Genomic DNA, 26,645 nt, shown 5'->3' on the forward strand with positions numbered 1-26,645 from the left:
ACACAGCGGCTGGGGCTTGCTGGAAGCTGGCAGTCTGACCCTGTTGGCCCTGGGCCTGACCCAGAATAGCTTTGTGGCTGGGATGAGCCTGGGTGATACCTGTGTGTGTACAAGCATGCACTTGTGTCCCAAGTCACTTGTGTACATGAGAGTACACATGCACTGTGCATGTGCCTCTGTGTCTGGGTGAGTCTCATTGTGCATTCTGTGGAGCAGTGTAAGTCTGCATGCATGTGGACGTGTACATAGTCTGCACACATGAGCCCATGTGCAGGGCTGCCACCTGAGTTAGGCTACATGGAGACCCCGCCTGTGAGTTCACTAGTAGATGGGTCTGTGTGGCACAAGTGAGTGAGTGTACATGCCACCACATTTCATGACTGTGGAATCGTATATGTGTGCAGGGGGTGTGGGAGTGGGGCAGGACTGGGCAAGGACCCTTGGCTATGTTGCAGGTGGCCAAGGGCAGGTAGACCCAACAGAGGTTGTCCTTTGGGTACTACCCAGGGCACTTCAAATTACCTGGCTCAAAGCCAGGGACGGGTTGGTCTTGCCCTATTTGGCAGATAATAAACTGGACTTGGCAATGCCGGTGAGGTCACCCAGTGAAGGGGGAGTGGGTGAGTGAAGACAGGCCTCCAGCCTTCCCGTTCCCCTAGATGTGACGGAACAGGAAGTCTGGACTCTGGGGAGGAAGCTGAGAGGGCCCTTCCCTTCCTGCTTGAGCCCAGGCAGCACTGCCTTCCCTCAGCTACAGATGAGGAAACTGAGGCCCAGAGAGGGGAAGGGCTGGCCCAGAGACACCCAGCGCAAGATTGGATCCCTCCTGCTTTGGGCCCTGCCCTACCTACCCCAAGTGGTGAGACCAGATGCTCCTGGACAAACGTGCTCTCTCCACATGTGGCCATGGCCACTCTCCAGCCCTTGGCCCTTCCTCCCATGCCCCAAAGATCTTCTTGCCTGCCTACCCCCATGTGCCAGGGGACCCACAGACCCACGAAGACCCTGCTCATCCACGAAGAAACCCGATGAACCTGCCACCAACCCCCTCCACTGGGATCCTTTATTCGGCCTGGCACAATGGAGCACGACTCCCACCGCCTCAGACTTGAGGGTGGGGGGCCCACCCACCCTTTTTGCTCTTCTACTGCTGGTCTCTGGATAGGGCCCTCTTCCCCTCAGTGTTCTCAGCAGTGAAAGGGGCAGAGGCAGCCCGGCGACACCAGTCATCTCCTGGAAAGGGATCTGGCCTAGCAGCCCTAGGGGGACCGGGTGGCAGACAGCGGGCTCCTTTGTTACCAGCGTTAAGCACGGTCCCTCCCCCTCCTGGGAGGTCCTCAGTACTAGGTTTACGAAACCCTTTCCAAGGTCGCAGTCCTTGGCGCAGACAACTGCTGGCTTCACGCTCTACCGGTCCATGTTCAGACGCAGGAGTGGGGGGAAGGGGACTTCCCCAAGGTCACACAGACAGGAGTGGCGGCTGGCCGTGGACGCCCGGCCTAACGGGTGGAGGGTGCGGCGGCAGCCTCGGTTTACCCACTCTACAGGTTTCACGAATCCACCCAGCGCTCCAGGAAGCAAGGCGAGCCTGGGAGTGAAAGTAGAAGGTTCAAGGTCCCCTCCCATCGTTGTCTCCCGGGAGTCTTCGGACTCTAAAGGACTCCAGAGGGAGACCTCAGGCGAGGCCTCGGGCACTGGGCGGACCGACGAGGCGTCCCGCCTCCTCCTAGGCTGGTCCCTTGGTCCCGCCACCGTGAGTAAAACCCGGAGGCGTGGCGTGGCGAGGGGCGGGGCCGGGGCCTAGTGATACGCGGAGGGGCGTGGTGGGCGGCGGGCGGATCCTGGCGGCGTGCAGGCGGTGGCGAGCGAACAGCGGCTCGGCTCTCCCCGCGCCCCGCACCGCACAGGTAAGGGCGGGCTCCTTCGCTCCGCGCTCTCTGCGCGCCAGGTGGGACTTTTGTCTCCGCGTCCCTTCGTGCCGCGGCATCGCCGTCCCTCTATGGCTCCTGGGTTCCAGCAGCACTCACACCTATGACGTCCGAGTTTATCCGACCCAGCGGGGTTCAGCTTCAGCCTCCCTGACTCGTGGTCACTTGGCTGGTTCGGGTTTAGGGGTAACGCAGGGAGAGCCTCTGCGGGGACGGGCACGGCAGGAGCGCAGTGCCCTGGGGCTTCCCCTGGGCCGTGGTGCGAGGGCTGCGGGGCCTCACCCAGCCTGAGAGACTGCCAGGAGGAGGTGACACTGGCTGATGTTGCCTGCAGTGACAACGGCATGGGCGCGTGGGCGAATGCCTGGTGGCTGGAACAGGAGCCCATGTTTGGGAAACTCCAGTGATAGTGCGTGCCTGGCCGGGAGAGGAAGGGAAGTTGTGAAGTATGCGACCAGAGATTAGGAGTGGGGGAGCCTCTAGGACAAGAAGTTTGGGGCCAAGGAGGGGCCGAGGTGGAGACTGAGGGCTCAGTGGTGACGGTTCAGTGCCCCCTCCCTTGGGCAGCCCCTCTCTGTCTACCACTAGGTTTGCTGGTCCATCAAGGGGGCTCCAGAGCGGCCCAGGAAAAATTCTCCACAGCAAGTAGAACGTCTGCCTGTCCAGACCAGGAAATACCAGAATGAGTGCCATGACAGGGTGTGGCTGAGGGGCCAGAGGGGTCAGGCCTTGGCGAGGGCAGGGGAGGCCTTAGGAGTGACCCTGCCTGAGAAGGACCCAGTGTGGACAGAGGCCAGGAATGCAAGGCAGAGAGCAAGTCTGGCTGCTGGTTAGATTGACACAGGGACAGGCAGCTGACTCACCTGGGCACGCCAAGACTGGCCAGTTTTGTGCTTACTCCGCCCCATGGTGAGCATTAAGGCTGCCTGGGGAGGTAGGAGGCTGGGCCCTCAGGTGAGTCGTCCAGCTTCTCTGAACCACGTAGCTCAGGTGTGGCTAGTGGGACTGGGAGCCAGAGTTCTGGGTCTGATTCCCATACATGCTCTACCGATCGTGTCTCTGGGGCCTCCTGTTCCTTCCTGGGCTTTAGTTTCCCCATATATAAATCACGTGCAGCCTCCCACTAAGGACATTTATAACTGGATGGAGAGAGAGGGTAAAGAGGCCATGCTCTTGACCAGAGAGAGGAGGGTTGGGGGTGCGACTGGGTTAGAGAGGAGAGGTTTCCTGCTGGGTCCCTGTCATGTTAAGGTTCAGCACCTCCTCCTGCTCCCTGCCTGCAAACACACACGCTCGGGTATGCGCACGCCACGCCTCACTCCTGCCCTCACACTCTCCTCATCACCTCCAGGATGAAGCTCAAAGCTCCCTCACGCAGGGGTCACCAGACAATATCCCCCAGCCTCAACTGGCCTGTCCTCTGGACAGTGTGACTCACTTTCCTATGGTTAGAGGCCCCTCTGGGGCCACAGACCTGGGAGGGCTCAAATAGTGTCTGCCAGCCAGGTAGGTAAGACTCATCCCAAGGGGCCCCAGCCTCAGAGGAGGCTGAGGACCAGGTCCCCAAACACAGAGCCACTTCCCTCCACTAGTTTATCCTTTTTAGGGAGGACTACAATATTTTAAAAGTTCTGATCTTTTCGGACCCTCATTTCATAGAGGAGGTGACTGAGGCTCAGAGAGGAGCGGGCTGTGGATAAGTTGGGGCCTGACCAGGCTGAACAGCTGAATAGGAGGCCACAGGGGGTCCTATGGGAGCAGCTGAGGTGCGGGTCATAGCTCCAGGGTATGGGAGCAGCTGCCAGGCCCGTGGGGGAGAGGGGCAGAGAGCTTTGTGCCCTGCGTGTGGCATTGGTATGGGTAGGGCTACCTGGCCCCCAGGTGAGGGTGGGGGATACTGGTGTTCAAGACCTTCCAGAAGTGATATTTACTGCAGGTCCCCTGCTCACCCTGATCTCGTTCCCAGTCTGCGCCTCCTATTCTGGCCGCACCCTCCCTGCTCCGCTTTTGGCCAGTATCCACACCTCTCAGCTCAGACCCCAATTGCCTGCCAGCTGAGGGTGGAAAGGTCATCCCCCAAAGGGCCTTTCCATTCCATCAGTTTCTGGGATACCAGTGAGGGTCAGGTGGGCCCAGGCCACACTTGCTGTACCCCTGATCCATTGGCTGGGCTCTCCTGGTTTGCCTGAGCTGACCTGGAACCACCTGGCCCCCTCCCCTGGTGGGAGGGCTGGGGTTGCTTGGGGGGGGAGGGGGGCAGAGAGAGAAGGAGGCTGCAGCTGGGCTTCTAGCAGCTTCCCCTTCCTGCCTCTCCCTCCCGAGGCCTCGCCCTCCTGAAGCAGCAGCAGCAGGAAAGGTGGGGCAGGAACGCCTGGGCCTGGGCCCTTGGCCAGAGTTCTGAGGTACCTGCCCCACTCTGCCCCAGAGCCAGTGCCCTGGGGGTTGTAGGCTCCTCTGGGCTGGGTGGGGAGGGCTGACCCCTTTCCGCTTGGGTCTGCCCGTGTCGTCTGCCCATCATCAGCTGCTTCAATTATGTTTCCCGCCTCACCCAGGTCGGCTAACTCCAGAGCCTCAGACTGTCAGCACCAGGGAGAGGCAAAGTCTGGGCAAAACTCCTTTGTCAGGTGAGGGCACCGAGGTCCAGTAGGAGGGGGCTGTGTCCACTTGGAGGCTGCAGCCTGGCTGTGGGGGTGGGGTGGAGCCCAGACCCCTTGCTGCCCCACCCTCCAGGCAGGATGTGCCTTCTCAGGTGATCCCTGCCTCCTGGAGGGTCCCTCCAGGGCAGGAAGTCCAAAGGTCAACCCATCTGCCCATCCCCACAGCCCCCACATCTTGAGTAGGACTCATCCAGCAGGGTCGGCCTGGTTGGGGGGGGCATGGCGGTTTTGACTCCCACCCACACTCACCCTCTCACTGCTTGGCATTCCTCTCATCTCCTCTACAACTGTCGCCAAGTATATGTCCCCAAGTCTGAGTGACACCACTCCCTCTGAGGTCTGCCATGGCTCCTCCGTCCACCACTTAACCCTAAGTGGTGGGACACCTGCAGAGCCTGGACCCTCATGGTTCCCCCACCTACATGCCTTGTCTTTCTCTCGGCCTTTCTATTTCTTGCTCTTCCTTCATGGCTCCCGCAGAAACCCCCGCAGCCCCGCAGACCTCTCCTTGCTTACCCAGTCCTATTGGGTGATAGGAAGTCCTGAGCCATGGCCTTGAGAAAGGCTGGGCTCCTCTGACAGCATGTCCTCGTTCCCAGTCAGTGGAGAGAGGGCTAGATCAGAGCACCGCTAGATGTCACTCTGAGCCCTTGGGAGCCATGGTGGGTGTTTGAGCCCAGGAGTGAGCAGACCAGAACTGGGCCTGGGCCTGAGGAGCGTCTGCCTTTGGGGGTAAAAAGGGATGCTTCCCTTGGCAGTTGAGTCCTGTCTCCCACTCCTTCAGGCTCTCCTCAGCTGGGCCCAGGTGGAGCGTGGGGCAGGCGTCAGTGCCCAGGCTCGGAACTTCCCGTTGAGGAGGCCTGGGCTCATTGCTCAGTTCTGATATGGGGTGAGCATGGGCCTTACTACTGGCACATGCCTGAGAGGATGGGCACTGACCCTGCTCCACCCTCTGTGCTGTCTCGCTCTAGTCTGGGCCCCGTTCACAGGCCGAGGCTGGCACACTGGCCATGTGCAGCCCTGAGGAGGAGGCCCTGCTCCAGCTAGAGGAGGTCTTCTCAGCCACCCTCGGCCGAATTAACAGCCTTGTCCTCCAGCCGCTGTTAACGGATGGTGAGTCTCAGTTCTCCTGTGAGGAGGGTAAGGGACACAGGAACTGTCCAGTGGCAGGAGTGTTACCTTGTGGGGCCCTCTGACCTTCAGCTTTCTCACCCTCTCGTGGAAGGGGTGGCACTTGGTGTCAGCATCTTCTCATGGGACTGGAGTCCTGGCCCCCAGGTGCTGCCTGCTCCTTTCTCAGGGATTCTGAGGGGCCAGGCTGTGAACCCTGTCCTAGCCCAGACCTGGCTGTGCGTAGAGACGAAATCCCACCTCTCCCAGGGCACAGGCCTGGGTTCTCTGGCTGAATTCGCATCTTGCGCTCCCCCAGGGCATGACTGGAAGGGGGGATGCCGAGGTGTTACTTCCAGTTTGGGTCTCACTTGTCAAGTGACCTGGGCAGGTGCCTTCTTCTTGGGGGCTCTGTCCAGGTGTCTGTGAATGACAGGGACTGCGGGACCCTATGGACTCCACATTCTGGGTCCAAGGAAGCCGAGACTCTTGGGCCAGTAGGGTACTTGGTGCCCCGGGTCATCTTGTCCCTGTTTAGTGAGGAGGTGGGGATGTGCTGTATCTACATGCCAGGGTGCTGCTCACCACTCCAGCCCGCACGGCCCTGCTGAGCTCAAAGGGGGCACATGAGTGTCCAGTCCTGTCCCAAGGACGCTTGGCTGCAGCTCCAGGGCTGTGGGGTGCTGCTGAGCCTCTGTGTGTTCCCTAAAAGGGGGAGTGGCCCTGTCCCCCCTCACAGTGTGGTTGTGCTCCTGCCCCAGCCCCAGAGCCCTCGGACCCCGAGGGCAGAGAATGCCTGCAGCTCCTGCAGCAGCTGCACAGGAGCTCCCAGCAGCTCTGGGAGGTGACAGAGGACAGCTTGCGTTCGCTGCAGGAGAGGCTGCGCCACCCAGATACCATCGGTCTCGAATCTCTGCTGCTGCTGCGTGGTGCTGACCATGTCCTGCAGGTCCACGTGGAGTAAGACAGCGAGGAGGGGCTGGGGCTCGGCCTGGGTGTCAGGGTGCCACCTGGGTCGGCCTCAGTGGGCTTGGGCTTTAGCCTGATACCAGCTCAGACACCCCAGACCTGAGCATTGGGGCCTCCCAGGGAAGAAAGATTTTGTGAGTTAGAATTGTCTTGTTGGGTCAGTCAAGACTTGAGGTCACCAGTGCCTAGAGCCAGGCCACTGTCGAGGCCCTCAGGGCGGCAGCCACTCAATGAGTGGGTTCTGGGGACCCCAGAAGGGCAGGGACTTGGGTCTGGAGCTAGCGGCTGGGCCTGCAGGGCGCTCCCTATGCTGCCTGCAGGTACATCGAGTCCTACACGAGCTGCGTGGTGATGCAGGCCTTTGAGAAGGCAGCAAAGAGGAGGAGGTAAGCATGGGGTGCTACAGTGGGCCTCTGGGTGGATGGGGGTGTCTGGGAGGGAAGAGCAGTGAGTGGCACAGCCTGAGACTCATCCAGAGCACTCCTGGCTCTAACAGTTCCTCACTGATCTACCCCGGAAGAGAGGCAGGGAAGCCTAGTGAGCAGACTCCAGCTGTCCACTAGCCAGGGGTGACCCTGGGGTGCGGAAGGGGGACACTCCTGCTCAGGGTGGACGGTTGTAATCACTGATTCCTTGGAACACTGAGCTATTGCTACTAAATCTCCAAAAGGGCCACTCAGGATCTGAATTTACCTGCGAGGAGAGAGGTTTGGGGTCTGAGACTGGTGCTGGGATCTCGGGGGACTAGCCAGGCCAGGGAGGTGATGATGATGGTGTGGGAGTGGAGGAGGGGAGAGTGAAGGTGGCCTGTCGCCCTCCCTCCACTCAGCGACTACTGGCGGCGCCAGCGGAAGGCGCTGCGGCAGCTCCTGTGGGGCGTGAGCGCCGAGGGCTCGGTGGGCACCTCGCTGGTCCAGGCCCTGCGCCAGCCGCTCACTCACCACGTGCAGCAGTATGTGCTCCTCTTGCTGAGCCTCAGGGATACCATGGGGGAGGTAGGTGGCAGGGGCCAGGCGCTGCTCGCCATGCTTGTCCCGTGGGGAAGCCCAGGGAGGGGAACCATGCGGCCCTGGCTCAGGGCACCTGCCTTACTCAGGAAGCCTCGTTTGAGAAGGACCGGGCTGGGCTTTGTAGACATGGCTGTGTCCCGGGGGTTTTGAAGGGACATATTTTTGCCCCAGAGTATCTGAGGTACTTGGCCCTGGCCTGGGGGAGCCCCAGAGACCCAGAGAGGAGACGTGGAATCATATACTGGCTGTGAGAACACAGGGCCAGCCCAACTGAGGGAGTCATGGAATGGTCCTGACTCCCCAGCCTGCTCCTTCCTACTGGCTTCTCCTCTGAGGATGAGCTGGCAGGGAGAAAGGGTGAACTTTGGCTTAGACCCAGGCCAGGGCTGGGGCAGCCCTCATGGGGTGGGAAAAGGTTCTGATAAGCTCCGTGCCCTGGCTGCTCTGTCTTCCTGCAGCATCACCCCACCCAGGAGCTGGTGGTACATGCAACCACCCTCTTTGGGAACCTACAGTCCTTCATGAGGCAGGCGCTGGACCAGGCCGTGACCACGCAGGTTCTCTGGCGCACGCTGAGCAGCCGGCCGAGGGTGAGTTCGAGGCCTGAAGATGGTCAGGAAAGGGACTCTGTCGGGCAAGGACTTGCTGGGTGGCTCGAGCTGCTTGCTGTACGCTCTGTGCCTCAGTTTCCCCATCTAGAAGCAGGGTGGTGGCTGAACCAGGTGGTTGTGAGGTCCCTCTGTCTACTCATCCTCACCCACTTGCTGACACCTCCTGGACCAGGCGGGAGCTGGCTCTGGGGAAGCCTAGTGAGCAGACTCCAGCAGAACTGACCCTTGCTTCTGGGATGTCACCAAATGATTGCATCCCCACGCCCCTGCCCACTGTGTGGACTGCCCCTGCAGAGGGGACAGTCCCTGTGTCCTGAGAAGGCGTGACAGGCTTGAGGCCCAGTGTAGAGAATCAGGAGAGCAGGTGAAGGAGACAAGAATTGTCAGAGAGAAGCAGATGTGGCAGAAGTCTGTGTGAGATGATGGCGGCTTGTCTGAGGCCATGGCTTGAAGTGGGTGGGGGAGGACAAGGTGACACTTTAAAAGAGGTTGTGCTGCCCTGCTGGGAGTCGCCAGAATGGCCCTCCAGACCTCAGAGCCCCGTCACTGTCCACCACTGGCCTGGGGGCCTCCAGGAGATGCTGAGTGGAGGGTCCAGGGTGGAGGCAGCACCCAGGACAGGGGTGCCTGAACCCTGCGCCTCCCCCATCATCTCCCCAGGACGCACTCTGCACTCCTGCTCGCCGACTCTTGCAGGACAGCCACGACGTGCCCGTGACGGTGACCCCACTGCGGGCAGAGCGTGTGCTGCTCTTTGATGATGTCCTCGTCCTTCTGCAGGTTGGGGGCATGCTGACTGGCGGCGGGGGCTGGTCTGGGGTCTGGTTGAAAAAGGAGTAGGAAAGAGACAAAGAGGTGGGAGCGAGACCTGGGGCTCGTGGGGAAGTGATGGGGCAGAAAGGCAGAAGGCCAGGGAGGGGGCAGCCGGCACGAGTGGTCCTGAGGAGCGTGGGCTGTGGGGCGGGTGCATCTGGACTCAGCCTTTCCCAGCCATTGACATTGTCTCTGCTAATGTCTTCACGTCAGGTTCCTCATCTGGAAAATGGGATCATTGTGAGTGAGTTTGTCCTTCAGCAGATGCTGGACAACTCTTAGTTCTATTCCTCAGACAGGAGAGGAACCCCAGATGGGGGGCATGGCTGGCCCTTGGTGGCTGAGGAGGGCTGGACGAACACTCAGCATGCGCACAGGCATCTAGAGAAGAGTGCCCCACAGAAGCGGTGCCTGGGCTCTAGGCACAGAGACGTCAGGAGGGAGCCAGGCCTGGGTTTGGGATTGTTCCGTGGCCAGTTACCTTGACTGCTTCGTTCCCCTGAATTGTTTGCTCTTGTGACAGCCACAGCACTGTCTTCTGTCCCGCTCTGGAATGTCAGTCTGGAACTCCCCTGGAGACAGGGAGGCTGAGGTCCGGGAAGGATGTTACTTACATCACCCAAACCTGTGTCCCCTGAAGCCTGCTTTGGGGGTTCTGATTCAATCTGAGTTCCCCTCCACTCCTAGCATTACAGGCTGTGCTCCGGGTACACTGAAAAGATACTGTCATTTAAATGCACTGAGCCCTTTCCTACCTCTGGACCTTTGCACATCCTGTTGTCTTTGCTGGACCCACTCTTGTCCCTTGCCTGTGTCTGGCCCACTCCTCCTTAACTCAGCACTGCGCCCGGTGCCTTCTCTTCCTCCTGTGGCAGTGACGCCTGGCCTGGGCTGGGCGGGATGTCATTACGTAAAATCTTCCAGAGGAAGAGGCGTTCAGTGTGGCTCTCAGAGCAGGGATGGTATTTCAGGTAAAAGGAACGTCAGATCGCGGAGAGTTTGGGGCAAGCTCGAGAAGGTGCGAGTGTGGAGTGGCGGGTGATGCTGTGCTGTGGAGAAGGGGACGCGGTCTGTATGGACTCAGGTGGTAGGCTCAGCAGTGAGGTCGCCATTCCCCAGGCAGCAGGAGCCTTAAGGAGGTTTCCAGTCCAAGCTGCGTTTCCAGACGGCAATTGTGGTAGCCATGATAGACCAGGACTGGGGGGCAGGGAAGGCTGATCCCAGGTTCCTGGCCAGAACCCTAGGTGGGAATGAGCTGGAGGAGCTGCCTTGGAGATGGGAGCAGGCCAGGGTGGTCAGGGACTCAGCACTGGGCGTGCTGGACAGAGCAGCCTGGGGACACCGGTGGCCGGTGCCTGGGGACAGGGCCGGGCCAGAAGAGTAGGTGAGCAGCTGGTCTGGGCTCCGGATGACACCCCTGCCCTGTCTTCTTCCAGGGCCACAGTGTCCACACCTTCGACCTGAAGCTGGTGTGGGTGGATTCTGAGCAGGACGGGTGAGCAGCCTCCTCCGTGACAGCCCTGGCCCTCCCTCCCCCTATCCCATTAAACCTGCCTGCACCCCAAGGCTCCGACTCCTCCCCAACACCCTCCTGGATAGAGCTGGGGCCTACTCGCCACCTCCATCTGTCTATAGGTGCATGTTTCACCTCCTCACACCCGAGGAAGAGTTCTTTTTTTGTTCCAAGGACCCCAAGGGCCAGGTGAGTGTGGAGCAACTATGAATTAGGGTTGGGGCCACGGGACTGAGGAAGGCCACAGAGGGGAGGGGAGGACATGAGTGCACAGCCCTGGGGGATCCACGGGTGTGTCAGACCTGTGGTGTCAGAGGGAGTCAGGGGTCAGCCTGGGGTCAGGCATCAGAAAGCCGTAGAGAGCAGGTATTTTCCTCTATGAAGCCAGCACTGGGGCCCATGTTATCGCTGCCCCATGGTTTTGTCTGTCCCCTCTGGGCAGGCCCTGAAACTGCACAGAAGGATCTCAGGTCTGGCTGGAGGGCCCTAGGGAGCAGCGTGGAGCAGTTGGAGTTTCCTTCAAGTGACAGAGTGGGGTCAGGGGTGGGGAGTGGGTTGGAGAGAGTCATACTGGAGCCACTGCAAGAAGTCTTCCTACAGGGGCTGCCTCCAGCAGCAAAGACCTGTCTGGTGTTTCCCCTGTCCCCACCAGGTGGTCTGGCAGTGGAAGGTGACCCAGGCCGTGTGCCAGGCCCTGCGTGGGAAGAAGGACTTCCCGCTGCTGGGGATGGGCCTGGAGCCCTCCAAGCCCCCCATCTGCCGCTCCATGGCATACACCTTCCTCGCGGAGGGCCGGCTCTGCCAGGCCACCTATGAGGGCGAGTGGTGCCAGGGCAGGCCCCATGGCAAGTAAGTGATGGGGGCTCTGAGCTGGGCAAGTCGGGGCTCCTCTTAGGAGTCTGAGGGGCAGACAGCCCCACGTGGACCTAATTGCCTTGGAAAACGATCCAAAGGCTGTTACTTCCTATGGTCAGTTGATCAATTCTGTTGGTCTCCCAGAGTCTCTCTTAAGTCTTCTTGGACAGGACCTGGCTCATAGTAGGTCTGTGCCGTATAAAATTTTGATGGTGATGCCAGGGCGTGGGGCAGACATCCGGTGGCTGGCCTGCAGAGCCTGCATTTGCCCTTCTGTTCTCAGGAGGTAAAAGGCTGGACGGTCCTCATATCTACGTAGAATGGTGTGGCAGTGGTGGAAATGGTTTGCAGACATCCTGTCTTCATCAGTCCTTACAACAGTGCTCTGGGGAGTGGTGTCACCCATTTGATAGGTGTACCAACTGAGGCCCAAGACAGGCATGACTTGCCCAAGGCCTCAGGGCAGGTTATAGGGTGTTCCTGGCCACAGTCTCAGGTCTATCTGACCCCACAGGCACGTAGGCTTTTGAAGAACATGTGGCCACACGCTGTGCTACAGCTGGGAAAACCAAGGTCCAGAAAGCACTACGGACTTGCCAAGGTTATGCTCCGAAGCATGTTTATTAGTTCTGATCCCTGAGACTTCCAGAAAGGGCTTGAGAAAGCTTATGAACAAAAAGACAGAAAAAACAATGCTGTGTCAGAAGAGAAGAGGAGGATGGTAAAAGCCCCACTGACTATAGCATTTGGCTTGAGCTGGAAGATTAGCTCTGAGCTTCCTGTCCGTCAAGGGGAAAAGGGAACCTGGATGTTTCCAGAGTTCTCCATATGGAGTGTGGCGAGTGTGCCCCTTGAGGCTGCTGGGGCAGTTGTGCCAGAGAAGGCTGAGAGCTGTGGGGTCACAGAGCTCAGAGAAGAGGGCTGAGAAGGGCAGAGAGTACAGTCCAAGGGGAATCTAGGTCTCTGAGCGTCTTGGGCGGAGACTGGCTGGGGGCCTGGGCATGTAGACAGGTGCGTCTGGGGTGGAGGGTGGCTGGGGGCCTGGGCATGTAGATGTGTGCGTCTGGGGTGGAGGGTGGCTGGGGGCCTGGGCATGTAGATGGGTGCGTCTGGGGTGCCTGATGCCCGTGGACCTCAACTGTGTTCCAGGGGAACCCTGAAGTGGCCAGACGGGCGGAATCACGTGGGGAATTTCTGCCAGGGCCTGGAGCACGGGTAAGGCTGGGGCTAATGTGGGAGTGTGTGGTGGGCAGCAGAGTGGTTTTCACCCCTGCCAGTCACCACCAGTCTGGACCCTCCTAAATTCCCAAACCTCAAGGAGGAACTCAGAGGCCATGTGGTCCAGGTTCCCTCATTGTACAAAATGGGAACCGAGGCCCCGAGGAGGGGTGGGCCATGGTGGGAGTGGCCCAGAGCCAAAAGGTGCTCTGAGCGTGTGTGGGGACCAGGGGGTGTCCTGAGAGAGGCCCCTGGAAAGTCGAGGGCCTGAGCACCTGTGAGATTCTCCCCATCATCTCAGAAGCCCCTGGAGGCAGGGACCCTCCTGGGTGGCATGGAGGGGGGTGTGGCCGGCTGTCTCGGGTCAGGGTGGGGGTGCCCATGGTGCTGACTTCCTTCCCTGGCAGCTTTGGCATCTGCCTGGTGCCTCAGGCCTCTGAGGACAAGTTTGACTGTTATAAGTGCCACTGGTGGGAAGGCAGCATGTGCGGCTATGGCATCTGTGAGTAAGTGACCCTCGGCCTGTTGGGAGGGTGGGCTCCAGGGCTGGTCATCTCCCCTGGGCTGCGCTCCGGGAGGCAGGACCAGCCGTTGGTGACCTCTCCAGGTACGGCACCGACCAGGTGTACAAGGGCTACTTCCAGGAGGGCCTGAGACATGGATTTGGGGTCCTTGAGAGCACCCTGCAGGCCCCCCAGTACTGCAAGTACACGGGCCACTGGAAGAAGGGCCAGAGGAGCGGCTATGGCGTCGAGGAGGACGGTGACAGGTGAGTGCTTCACGGCCCTCCAGGGTGGGGGCAGAGAGACCCTCACAGACCAAATTGCCTCAAGTCAGTGAGTCCATTCTCTGTGTCCCCGCGGGGTCTCTCTGAGGTCCCTCACTTCCCCCTCACGCCCTTGGTCATCTCGGGGCTCAGGATGAGGGAGCCCTGGCCCCCTGACTGCGGGAGACTCCCTGTCCTGGCCCCTCTTTGTGCTGTCTGAGAGGAGTTTGTGACTCCCAGATCTGCTGCTATCTAAGGATCACAGCCCTTCACGGCTCTCTGGGCTCTGAGGCAAAGCTCAGGGTCCCTGGCCTGGCGTGTAAGGCCCCGCCTACTCCTCTGACCTCACCCCCGCCCCTGATGCCCATGCACCCCTCCAACCTTCTGAACCACTGAGCGGCCCTGTATGTCTGTCGTACACTCCTACCTCCATGGCTTTGCACGCGTGTGAATGGTACCCCCGCTCCGTCTGTGTTTCTTGCCACCTCCAGGCAGGCTCCCTCCATCTTCCCCCCTCTTGGGGGTCCTGACCTCACCTGCCCTGTGTCTGAGTTGCGTGGATTCAGGCGATGTCACTGCTTCGTATCTGCCCCTCTCCCATGCCAGCAGAGCACACCGAAGGTGCATGGGAATGATTCCGAGCCGACTCTGGCCGTCACCCCCTTTCTCTCCAGGGGGGAGCACTACATCGGCATGTGGCAGGCTGACCAGCGACATGGGCCGGGGGTCATGGTCACCCAGGCAGGAGTCTGCTACCAAGGGACCTTCCAGGCAGATAAGATAGTGGTGAGTGGGGTGACCCACGCGTGTTCTTAACTACCCTCCCCCTGTACGGGGGCTGAATTCTGAAGCCCTCTGCATTGGGGTCTCTGAAGCTGAGCTGAGGCTGGTCCGGGGTGCGAAGCTGGGTTCCTAGGTGCTGGGGGGGGGGCCAAAACCTGGACTAGAATCCAGTTCTGCCAGCCCCCTACCCTGGCCTTTTGGCTAAGTCCCTGCCCCTCCCAGCCTCAGTTTCCCCATCAGCAACTCAGGTTGCCCAGTTATCGTAAAGACTCAGTGAGATAGCAAGGTGAAGTGCACGGTGATGGTGATGCCAGCAGCCTCTGCAACCAACATTTATAGACTCCTGACTGGATGCCTCGCTCTGGGCTCAGCCTCCCAGAATGATCCTGTGGGATCCTTCCAGTAGCCCTGCGGCTCACGTCATTGTCCCTAGTGTGTGAATGACAAATGTGACACTCAGAGAGGTCAGAGAACCTGTTTAATGTCACATTCTACTGAATGGCAGAGGTGAGCCTCAAACCCAGGTCTCGAGCTGGGGCACCCAGCACTCGCCTCCTGCCTCACGTACACCCTGCCAGGGGCTTGGTGCACGGCAGGGCTCTGGTCTGATGGCTGTTATTGTTATTATGGCTTGTTTGTTTATTTATTCTACACTCGTTCTGGAAAGGATTGAAGGAGGAAAAAAAGACAAGGACAGGCACATAACATATAGTCAGAAATAAGTAGAACAGAAATTGTATCCTGTTTGGCTCTGAGCTCCCTGGCAGCTAGTGCAGCACGGGCATCTGATCAGGTCCACGGTCCCCCCCCCCCCACCTCCTCGGGTCAGTGACAGGGAAGTAGGCTTGGTTCAGGGGAAACACAGCACTTCCTGAGCCGTAGGCGCGAAGGATGGGTCCCCCAGAGCCAGGTCCGAGGGTGTTTGTTGTTCAGGGTCACCTGGGGATGAGGTTCGGGGGGCTCGTGCTTAGTGCACAGCAGGCCAGGGCTGGCACCCCACCTGGCTCAGTCCAGCGAGGTGTGCCACGGCTCAGGACCCTGTTCCCCATGAATAAGGCCCTTTCCCTACCGTTCCCTCCCCACGCCCTGTCTTCTGGTCCGTGCGAACCCACCACTTCTCCTCTCCCCGGCTTCCTTCTCTAGGGCCCAGGGATCCTCCTCTCTGAAGATGACTCCTTGTACGAGGGCACCTTCACCAGGGACCTGACCCTCATGGGGAAGGTGAGGGCCACTGAGACCCTACTGCACTCCCTGCTGAAACTGGGCTGCAGTCTGTAACCTGCTGGGACCCAGGCGGAGGTGTGAGCAGTGGGTGGAGAAGGTAGGGGAGGGCCCCTCCCATCTTCACCACGTCCCAGGGGTGGGCGCAGCGACCCTTCCCTGTGGAGGGTGATTTGATCCTGGCAGGAGTCAAGAGGGGCGGGGCGGGCTTGCTTTGGGTGCAGTGGGTGCTGGTGGTCCCCTGGCTGTGTACCCTTACAGGCCCACTAGTGGGACTCCACCCCCAGCACCACCACCATTAGTGCCTTGGGCCGATGCCCCTGGAGTGACTGCTTTCCTGCCTGAGCTGACCCAGCTAAAGGCAGTGGTATCCCTGCTGGGGCTTTGGAAATGTGGGGGCTGTTTTGGTTTTGTAATGACTGGAGGGCACCTTGGCATCTGATGGGTGGAGACCAGGAGAGCTAGGAATGGGGCAGCCCCATGCAGCAAAGAATTGCCCCTCCCCAGGGCTGGTAGTGCCTCTTGCCCTCCCGAGGCCCCTGCCTACCTCTGGACTTACCCACCCCAGCTCCATAGTGGTTGTTCTCCCCATTCTGAGCTGTGAGTGTCTTCTCTCTCCCCCTGTCTTCTACCTTAGAGGTGAGCCCCTAGGCGAGGGGGACAGGTCTTGGTGAGGGGACTCCTGCGTGGGTGGAGCATTAGGAGTCCCTTGGGTGGAACAGATTGAATGGATGGAGGGAAGGTCACCCACTAGTTCCTAGCCTCTATGGCCCAGGATGGACAGGCCTGTCATGATTGGATGGAAGCACTGACGGACAGACAGATAGTAGACAGACATCCCTGCCTCCCTCTCCTGGCTTCCAGGGCAAGGTCACCTTCCCCAATGGCTTCATCCTGGAGGGCTCCTTTAGCAGTGGGACAGGGAGAGGACTTCATACTCAGGGTGTGCTGGACACAGCTGCCCTCCCGCCTGACCCAAGCAGCTCCTGCAAGAGGTGAGACCCTTGTCGTCTGGCCCGGGCATTCTGGAGCCTGTCGGGGGCAAGGGCGGGTGTCTGTGTGTCTCTGTTTCCACCCGAAGGTCTCAGATCTTATCAGAGGGGCTTTTCTATACTTCCTCTTAGCTCTTTGGAGAGTTCAGAGCCACCAGAGTACATAATCCTCAAGTCAGACACTCTTGGAATCAAGGGCTTGTGTAGTGGTAACTCCACATGCCACAAAACTAGAGAAAAATATTATATGTAGTGTTTGCTTAGACCCTGCTTTTCTTCTAAGGAGGGTATAAGACAGCTTTTTTCTTGGGAGGGTCTAAGCTGTCTGTTTTATAAGACAGCTTATAACACAAAACAAACAAGCAAGAATAAAACAGAAAATAAAAATGTGAGTTGAGCTTAAAAGAAAGGGAGGTGCAGATAGGCCTTATAATAGTTATGTTTGAGCGTTAGCCTTGCTCTGAGTTTCCCGGCAGCCAAGGTGAAGAAGGAAACTTGCTAAGTGGAAGAAGGAGACTTGGTTTTGCATTAATGAGGGCATTAGTGGTGGTTCTAACAGGGTGCAGTCCCAGCCAGCATTTCAGATGTGGGGAGGGGGTACAGTTGGCTTCTTGATCCATCATCCCTGCATGCTTCTCCCTGACAGTAGGAGCTGAGCATGGCCAGCAAACCTTAGGGGCATGACCCAGCCTGGGTGGGGTGCAGGTGTGGGAAAATCTGTGAGTGTGACATGGGAGGGCAGTGCTCCATTAGACACACACAGAGCCAGACCCCGAGCCTGTTGGCCAAGACAGGATCAAGCTCAGGAAGGAACCAGATGTGGGAGGGAGAGCGGGGTCTTGTGGAAGGGAAATACTGGACTTTTGGGCACTGGTCTCTCTTAGGACAAGACCCCACTCTCTGGACTGGGCCTCCAGCTATCCACATCTTTCTGTCTCCTTTCCAGGGCTCTGTGTGGCCCTGTCTCTCTCCTCCACCGAGCAGTAGATTCTCTCCGTCCCTTCTCGGCCTCTCCTTTCTCCTCCCGGAGCGTTGGAGGTAGCCCCATCTGTATCCCCAATCCATCCACCCTTCTGGGCCCTCACTCTGGGCCAGGCTGGCTATCCCCACCTCTCCAGGGGCCTGGACAGGGTCCTGCCCACCCCTGCTCCATTTCTACCTCCTGCCCTCCACCACCCCCATCGCAGGCAGCTGGGCCTGGGTGCCTTCCCTGTGGAGAGCCGCTGGCAGGGTGTCTATGGCCCCTTCCGGGACTTCGTGCGTGCTGGCTGCCCTGGGGACCTGCAGGAGGCCCTGCTGGGCTTCCACGTGCAGAGCTCGAGGGAACTGCGCAAGTCCCAGGAGTACCTGTGCTGCGAGAGGTGAGGCCAAGGTGTGCTTGTGCCTGTGCACCCCTGGGGGCATCCAGAAGGCTTCCTGGAGGGGGTGGGCCTGGGCCCAGGCATGGCGAGAAACATGTGTATGTGTGATGCCCCAGAACCCAACCGGATGACAGTGCGGGAAGAATGGAAGACATCCTGGAGGAGCTGCTGCAGCACCGGGACCCCGAGGCTCTGCAGCAGTGCCTCAGCAAGGTGAGGGCCCTCCGGGAGAGGGGCCTACATCAAAGGGGACTTCTCACTGCCCCTAGTGCTGACTGGAGGGGCAGGTGGGGGGGAGGCCCTTCACCGAGGGCCTCAGTGTTCCCATCTATGAAATGGGAGCAATCTTGGGAGTCTTGTCCGGGCCCACTGCACTCCAGCCTTAGGCCCTGAACTTCTCTTTGCCTACGCACTGGCCAGGCTCTGAGCAACTCGCTGCATCCCCTGGGAAAGCTGCTCCGGACTCTGATGCTGACCTTCCAGGCCACATACGCAGGTATTGGGGCCAACAAGCACCTGCAGGGGCTGGCCCAGGAGGAGGTGAAGCAGCATGCCCAGGAGCTCTGGGCTGCCTACAGGTGAGCTCAGTGGCACACGTGGGCAGGCACTGCCCTGTGACCCCAGGGGGGTGAGCTCTGCTTTTTCTATGCATCGGCTCTGCCTGGCACCCTGAGCAGGAATGGTGCCACTTCCTCAGGTCTGGATCGAGAAGGAAGCAGAGGGTGGGTTGGTCAGTGTGCAGCTGGTGAGCAAAGGGGTTAGAGGGTAGAGAGATGATGGCAAGGCCTGACTGGGCCCTGGGCTGACCCCTCACCCCAGGGGAACTCTAACCCCACTGCAGGCTGAGCTTGACCCTGGACTCAGGCCCCATCTCCAATTCTGCTGACCTGTGACCCCCTCAGTCATTACAGATAGGGCCCTGGATGCTGCAGTGCCCTGTATTGTGAGGTTCTAGGCCTCGGGCTGGCATCCTATCCTCCCAGACTCGTAGGCACTGCGGTTTGGGAGGCTGGGCTGTGCAGCTGGTGCTCCATAGTTCTGAGGGGAGGAGCCACCTGCCTTGGTGGCAGGGCAGGTGGAGCTCTGGTTTTGTAGCAGGTGGCAGCCACGCTGTCCCTGTCTCACTGGTTTGCAGGGGTCTGCTGCAGGTTGCCTTACAGCGCAAGGGCCAGGCCCCGGAGGAAGAGGAAGACCCAGAGACAAGGTAGCTGCCCCCGGCCCCTGGGGTCTGTGGGGTCCTCCCCCTGATGGCAGCCAGGCTCGGGTCCAGAGAGGCCTCACACCTTTGCTCCCGGGGCCTCCCTTGGGGAAAGGGGTGCTTCTGGGGGAAGTGTTGGGAGTTCATGCCATCGACCGAGCATTATTTATTGACTATTCGAGGATCAGAATGACCCATGAGCTCTGTTCCACCAGCAGCCTGGGAGGGGGTCAATACATCAGGTGTCTCTGTTCTGAATGTGTTAGCCCAACCTCCTCTCCCTGGTACGCAGCTGCCCCAGGCACCCTCCTCCCTGCGCACAGATGGGAAGCTTGAGGCTACACAGCAGGAGTTATGTGGGTCATTAAATCTGTCCTCCCAGGACCCCGAGATCAGACCTTATAATTTGCATTCAGACTCCCGGCCTGGAGACGCTGCTCAGAGAGGTCTTCCTGTCACTGCCGTGCAGGGGGCGTGGGAAATGGGGTTAGACGTTAAGGAGAGCGTCTCCCTGGAGTCCTATGAAGCACAGAAAACTGGGAGGCAGGACTGGCCTCGCCCGGAAGTTCTGCTGCCAGAGTCATTTGTCCATCTGGGGCCCTGGTTTTGCTACTAATCAAATGGGGATCAAAATCCTGCCCCACATGCTCCATTGGCTGTGCTGTGACCGAGATCAGGCTTGGGAAGGGTTTTCTGCGGAGTGAAGAGGGCTGGAGGCAGGGACACTGTCGTGGGCCAAGGAGCCATGTGGGCTTCTGGAGGGGCAGCCCAAGGAGTGATCCCCACCCCTAGACCCCCAGGCCCCCACCGTGCCGACCCCCGCCTGTCCTTGTCGCTGTCACTCAGGGACCGGCAGGTGCATGGATTGATGCTGCCCCTCATGCTGCCCAGCTTCTACTCGGAGCTCTTCACCCTCTACCTGCTTCTTCATGAGAGAGAGGACGGTCTCTACAGCCAGGGTATCACCAACCTGAGCCTGTTCCCCGACATCAAGCTGCTTGAGTTCTTGGATGTGCAGAAGTAAGCCCTCCCCCCACGCCACATTTGCCTGAGCTCTCGTGTAGCAGGGGATACAACCTCCACTCTTCTTTAGCGAAAAAAGGAGGGCGTCCATTGGCCGTGTACCCATGAAGTCCTAGGTTATGCTGGTGGGGCTGAATTCAGGTGTGGCTGGACCTAGGTGCTCAACGGCATGAGAAAAAGAAGCAACTTCTCTCTCTCTCTCTCTGTTGGTCTCTCTCTGGCTCCCCCGTATGGTGACGAACATAGCACCAGCCACTCAAGGTTTATACTCTCCCAGCTCAGTCCCCACCACTGTCCCCACAGGCAGCTGGTGTCACCTTCCCAACAGCTCCAGCAGAGCCCCTAAAGTCCCTCACTGGCTTGGCTTGGGTCTTGAATGTGCCCCTGAATGCTGGCTGTGGCCCAGATTGGCCGGGCCTGTCTCAGTATGCTGCCTGGGGACAAGATAGTAGGGAAAGGTCACCTGCTCCCGGCTCTTGGACTGAGAGTGGGGGAGGGGAGTCCCTCCTCTCTCAAGGGGAAACTGAGCAGATCAGAGCCTCTCTTTTACCTTTGGTTGGAACATATCCTATCTTCTCAGTGCCCCTTCTGATCCCTGATACTGCAAGTAACCAGGACATGGATGCTCGGTCCCCTCCCACGCCCGGCCAATGCTTCCTACCCCATCTCCCCTTTCCTTGTGTGACTGTTTCCTGCATGTGACCAGTCACCAGCCCAGAGACCTGGTGGCCAATGGCTTCCCCGGTGCCCCTCTTCCACACCCCCTCCTGCTGCCAAGTCCTGCTCATGTTTTGGGGCCAGATGGAAGCCGCCTTCTCCAGGATTCCCTCCTGGCCTTCCCTTCCTTGGACTCCACGCGCATGCTCTGGGACGCCAGGGTGGACCCCTTTCCTGCACTCGGCCCTGCTGGGAGACATGGTGGCACAGGGAATGTGCCCTCTGACCTCAGACCCTGCCCCCTTCCTCTTGGCAAAGCCTCCTATCCCATCTTCCAAATTTCAGGCACCTGTGGCCCCTCAAGGACCTCACACTGACGACCAATCAGGTGAGAGGGTGGACCCGTTAGCTGCCCCAGGGGAGGCCCGAGCTCTGAGCTGGGCCTGCAGATTCACCCAGGCTTCCAAGCAGCCTTCTGCCTAGTATTGCTGGTCAGCGGCTACAGAGGATCCGGGAGGGGCAGAGGCGGGAGGGGCAGAGGCGGGCGAGGGAGGCGCCAGGTTTCAGCGTTGTCCTGATCTCCCGTGGGTGAGGCTACAGCCGCTGGCCCGCAGTGGGTGGGCTCAAACACAGGCTCTGCCCTTTTACAGGTGTAGTATTTGATCTCTGTGCCTCAGTTTCCTCTTCTGTGAAAGTGCCACCTCCGCTGTACTAATCTGTCTCATGGGGTGGCTGTGGGGGGAAGTGGGCAGGCACTACCCAGGCAGTGGTCTCAGAGGGTGTTTGCTGGACGCACCGCGGGGAGGCTGTTAGTAAAGCGGGTTCTTGGACCCACCCCAGGCCTACTGAATCAGAAACTCAGGGACTGGACTGGGAATCGGTGTCCAACAAGCACCAGGGTTCAGGAGCCATCGACATAGGCGGCCAGAACTGGGCAGCACCCAGTGACCATAGGCTGTTGTGATTATTATCTTTTGGATCCATTTTCAGCCTCCCAGACTGCTGTCATCCATCTACCCCACTTTATAGTCGAGTAAACGGAAGCTCACGGTGGCCCTGTGGCTTGCCCCAGGTCACTCAGTCCTCTGGGCAGGGCTGTGCTGCAGCCAGTGTTGGGGGTGGGGTGGGTGACCAGGTGCCCAGGTCGCCCTGGGGAGGAGGACATGACAGCCAGGGGGACTGTGGCCTTGCCTCACTTTCTCTCCCACCGCACAGAGACACTCCCTGGTGAGGGACAAGTGTTTCCTGTCGGCTACTGAGTGTCTGCAGAAGGTCATGTGAGTCCACACCCTGGGTAGGGTGGGAGTGAGAGGCAGCAGTGTTGGGGCACCCCGTTGGGACGGAACCCGAGGGCCTTGACCTGAAGCCAGCCCCACTCTGCAGCAGCACGATGGACCCCCGGGAGAAGCTGGAGGTGCTGGAGAGGACGTATGGGGAGATCGAGGCCACTGTGTCTCGGGTGCTGGGCCAGGAGCACAAACTGCCCATGGACGACCTGCTGCCACTGCTCATCTACGTGGTGTCACGTGCCCGGTGAGCTGCAGCCAGGCCAGGCGCTGGCTCCCTTCCCACCTGCCCCTCCCCCTACCAAGACGTACTCTGAACAATGAAGTCTTTGAACATCAGGGTTTATGGGCACAGTTTTTCTTGGTACCACTGGGGATGCCGAGGCCCAGAGAGGAGAGACTCCCAGGGTCCCAGCCTGGGTGCCGTGGGTGCCAGAAGCAGAGCAGGGACCACACTGCAGGTGTCTAGCCGCGCAGGCCAGGCTCCTTCCCTAGCTGCTCGGTGTCTGTCCCTGATGTACCCCCTTCTCGCTCTCACCTGGGGGCCGTTCTGCAGAATCCAGCACCTGGGGGCCGAGATCCACCTGATCCGTGACATGATGGACCCCATCCACGTAGGGGGCTTGTACGACTTCCTCCTCACTGCCCTCGAGGTGAGAGACAAACGCTCTGGCCCTGGGTCAGTCCCCTCCCCCGCCTCAGCCACCATCCTGAGCTTGAGCTCACTCACCTTCACGACTTGTGTGCCTTTATGGGAGGGTCCCCGCAGAGCCCTTGGTCCTGCCCTTGTTAAAAGGGGCCGTGGAGCAGTGGCCACAATGCGTCTCAGCCCTGGGGACCCCGGGACCCCGAATATGTTCTAGGCTGTGTCCCCAAGCACAACAGGAGAGGGAAGGCCCTGTTTCCTTGCAGACTGTGGGGAGGGCTGAGTTGGAAACACTGGTCCAGGCCCGGGAGGTGGGCACTCCCCGGTATCTGGCCCCAGACCCTGTGCAGGCGGCTGGCACAGGCAGCAGCTGGCCTCAAGCCCGCCTCTCTGCTGCAGTCATGTTATGAGCACATCCAGAAGGAGGACATGCACCGCTTGCCCAGCCGCCGGGACTCCGGGGAGCCCTGGTAGCATGGCCTCTCCAGGACAAACTGCAGAACCAAGGAGCCAGCCGTGGATTTCCCGTGGAGCGAGCATGGCCCAGCTTGGCACCTTGTGGCCCAAAGAGCAGAGGGTAGCATGGGGCCTTGGAGGCGGCTCTTGGAGGAGATGAATGTTGAGTTTCTCGCGGGGAGGTGCTGCCCCGACTGGGATGAGGGTGAGGGGTGACGGGTGTGGCCCCAGAGCTGGTGGTTTCCCCTCCCTCTGGCCCTGCCGCTAAGCTGTCTCAGATGGCCTGCTTGACCTGGAGCAGCCTGCAGGCTGAGGGCAAAGAGCCTTGCCCCCAAGTCATTGGAATCACCCTGGACCTGTGTCACTGTCTGTAAAATGGTGGACTAGAGAGTTTATAAAGGAGTTTCCATCCATCTTGCTGAAGTCCTTCCGGAAGTCTGACTTTGGTCTGTCAGGCTGCAGCTGAAATTGTCACGTCACTGTGAGCGTTGTCCCCTGTTTCTCCACTCCTGATCGGAGGCTCCAAGCTGCTAGTGCCCACTGTCTGCCGGGCCTTTCTCCCCTGAGTGGTCTCTCCTGGGGACCTGCTGCCTTCCCGACTGCTCCAGGGGTGAAGCATGAGGAGAGGGTGGGTTCATGCAGCTGCCGGGCCCACCCCCCTGCCATGCCCTCTGCCGAATCAAGTCGGATCACTGTTCTTGGCTGTAGGCATGCCTTCCATAAACAAAGCACTGACCTCGGAACTGGAGATTCCAAGAAAGCCCACCACACCTGAGCCTGAGGCTGAATCCCCAGCAGGAGCCTCAGGGTGTCGGGGTGGCTGTGGGGCACCCACAGACCCCCAGAGGTGATGTGGGGCAGTGGGCCGAGAGACCCACCTGCCTCCCTGTGCTGCCGTCTTCAGAGGAACGGGCAGGGGTGGGGCTTTTTCTGACTGGTTCCACCAAATGTGGCAGCTGGAATGGTCTTGGGCTCTGGTTTTGCCAGAAACCCTGTGACATCCCCACGAAGGTCCCTGGAATGGGTTCGAACTGCTGAAGAGTGAGGATACCCAGGATACCGTGGGCATTCGTGCTTCCCCAGGAATGGCAGCTATTACCAGTATTTCCATCCTCTCCAAGCTGGTTCTTGTGTTTTGACAAATGAGAACAGCCTTGCCCTCGGGCAGCCCCGAGTCTGGGAGATGCTGCAGCCTCACTCAGAGCCCCCATGCTTCCAGGCTTCCTCCAGGATCAGGGCACCCTCGCTACCATTCAGACTCGCCAGGACCCGCCCTCTTGACCTCACCTGCCCAACTGGAGGCCCTGGACAGGACCTTGGGAGAGTTCAAGGGTGGCCAGAACTGTATCAGACCCTTTCTACAAAACCGTGGAGCCGGCGAGGACCTTCTCATTAGATGGGAAATTGACCTCTGAGGTCAGTGCTCCATTTATAGAAGAGATACCTGGAGCCGGGTAACTACCTGCCATGTGGGTGCCTCAGAGAAGCTGACAGAGATGATTGCCCTTCAGGGACCCCAGCGATGACGTCTCCCGGCTGCTGTAGGAGTCCGTTCAGCTGCAGTGAGGGCACACTGGTGCCCACTCTGGAAGTCCAGTTGGCCGGAGACTCCTTCACGATCCAGCCCATTCTGCCCTCTGTTGTTCTGGTCCCCATCTCTCCTCCAGAATGAGGATTCCCCTTTCAGCAGTGACGTGAGGAAGTGGCAGAATTCTTCATAATAGCCCCAAACAGGATTTTGTGGTCACCTGGGCCAGGGAGGAGAGAGGCCCAGGAGACACTGCTCAGTGACCACCCACAGGCCGCTTTCTGACAGGCCACACTGGCCCTGCCCTCGAGGGCCTGGCTTTGGGGCTGAGAAAGACAGAGACATTGGATCAATTAAATGGCCTCTCAGTGAACAAATGTGTCTGAGTCCCTCCGACTGCGGCGCTGGCCCTGGAGACCCACCTTTGCCCTGGTGACTCACCCCCACTCCCGCCCCCACTGCAGCCCCGGCCCAGTGTGCAGTCACTTTTGCAACTTTTCACCCTCTGCTTCCCCTTGTCCATTACTTCCCTTCCACAGCCAAACCCACCTGCTGCCACCCTGCTCCCTAGTTCCTGCCCTGCGTCTGGTCCCAGAAGTGTCCTCTTCCAGGCCCACTGGGTCCCAGGCTGCTCCAACCTCACAGGCCCAGCTCCCAGGAAGCCCCTATGACCCAAGGAAGAAGGCTCCCCGCGCCCTAGCCCTTCTCCAGGGCCCCTTCCCTGACCCATCATGTTACTGGTGAGCTGGTTGCCTGCTCCCCCGGGTTCTTCAGGAACACTGCTGGCTGCCTCTCCCTGCACGAGTGTCAGTAGCAGTGAGAGATGTGGGTGGAAACAAGTCCACTCAGGAGAGGTCAGAGTGATGGGCCCTGGACCCCAGGGTGGGTCTGCATTTAAGACTGGCCGGGCAACATCTGTGCAAACAGAAGCCCCTCAGGCGTGACCAGGACAAGTAGGGACCCACAAGGAGCTGGAGGCCTGGCCAAACTTGTGCTGCGAGCAGTCAGGAAGTTGATGCCAACTCCTCAGGAGAAAGGGAAGAGAAGACAGCTGCTCTCTGTCTGTCTCGGCCTCAGGTTGACCTCGCCTGGGCTCCCGGGGCTCAGGCCTGGTCCTCTGGCCCAGGGCCTGGTCCACACCTGACAGTGATGGTGCTATAGTCTGGCACGCGTCTCCACGAACTGATCTGCTACAGGGCATGAGCTCCATGATGGCCAGGTGACAGCCTTTGACCCAGTGGTGCTGGATGGAGATGATGCCTTCCTGAAAGGGAGAGGGACAGAGGGTGGCCCCATGAAGTCCCTTGCAGGGACTGCCTCTCTCCCTCAGTCAATAAGCTTTACCAGGGGCTTCCTGGATACCAGCCCTGGGCCCTGCATGGTCTGGAACATGGCAAACAAGTTCCCAGCACTCTTTAGGTGAGCAAGGCTGGCTTTCTCTCCCAGAGAGACACCAGCAGACTACCTGTGCTTACTAGGCCGAGAGAAGAGGAAGTTGGAGAAATTGAGTCCACAGCTGTCCAGGTGGGAGCTGGCAGACGTCTAGAGGGACCTGAGTTCTGACCAAGCTTCTGTTGATTTGGGTGACCCCCAAGGGTGCTGGGAACTCATGCTCAGCTGGGCACCCCTTTGCCCACGGCAGCTCCAGGGAAGGCTGGAAGGTGTGGGAGCATGAGGGGCAGTCAGGTGACTCGGGGCTGCCGGAGAGACCTTTAGCAATGCCGTGTAAATGAAACCGATATTCCCTGAGCAGGAACCTAAGTGAGGGCCATGTGGCTCTCCCAAAGGATGGCTGCCCACTGTGGGGTCAGTGAGGGGTCAGTGCCTTCACATGGTCAGTGGAGAAGGGATATGTTTAGGGTTAGGGTCAAAGTCAGTGTTAGGGATAAAGTTAGGGATTAGGGTTAAGGTCAGGGTCAGGTCAGGGTCAGAGTTAGGGGTTAGGGCTGGAGTGAGGGTGGGAGTTAAGAATGAGGTAGGTTAGAGTAAGGGTCACGGTCAGGTTTAGGTCAGTTCAGTGTCCTGGTCCAGGTCAGGACGTTCC

The 26,645-nt window shown here is 59.5% G+C and overlaps 1 protein-coding gene across 9 annotated transcripts; it reads left to right on the forward strand.

Moving 5' to 3' along the window:
* The first annotated feature begins 1,435 nt into the window (after nt 1-1,435).
* ALS2CL (ALS2 C-terminal like) lies at nt 1,436-24,978 on the forward strand. Of its 9 annotated transcripts, none has more exons than XM_074312491.2 (27): nt 1,436-1,753; nt 4,481-4,552; nt 5,575-5,698; nt 6,457-6,655; nt 6,985-7,050; nt 7,494-7,659; nt 8,133-8,264; nt 8,946-9,065; nt 10,535-10,593; nt 10,734-10,800; nt 11,264-11,460; nt 12,616-12,681; nt 13,092-13,190; nt 13,292-13,453; nt 14,125-14,236; nt 15,377-15,454; nt 16,319-16,449; nt 17,634-17,807; nt 17,924-18,020; nt 18,228-18,385; nt 18,943-19,011; nt 19,852-20,025; nt 21,031-21,073; nt 21,901-21,962; nt 22,069-22,218; nt 22,528-22,624; nt 23,017-24,978. In XM_074312491.2, exons 3-27 carry the CDS (start codon nt 5,596-5,598, stop codon nt 23,089-23,091), a joined length of 2,856 nt encoding a protein of 951 aa, XP_074168592.2. In that variant the 5' UTR covers nt 1,436-1,753; nt 4,481-4,552; nt 5,575-5,595; the 3' UTR covers nt 23,092-24,978. The 9 variants fall into 9 exon arrangements, with proteins under 9 accessions (XP_074168592.2, XP_074168590.2, XP_019579589.3 ...); XM_074312489.2 differs by having other exon boundaries at nt 1,437-1,753; nt 5,557-5,698; XM_019724030.3 differs by lacking the exon at nt 1,436-1,753 and adding an exon at nt 1,794-1,907 and having other exon boundaries at nt 5,557-5,698; nt 6,435-6,655.
* Nucleotides 24,979-26,645: the final 1,667 nt, after the last annotated feature.

The sequence above is a fragment of the Rhinolophus sinicus genome, chromosome 5 (genome assembly GCF_057876585.1).
Source record: "Rhinolophus sinicus isolate RSI-liver-muscle chromosome 5, RSI-T2T, whole genome shotgun sequence".
Classification (NCBI taxonomy): Eukaryota; Metazoa; Chordata; class Mammalia; order Chiroptera; family Rhinolophidae; genus Rhinolophus; species Rhinolophus sinicus.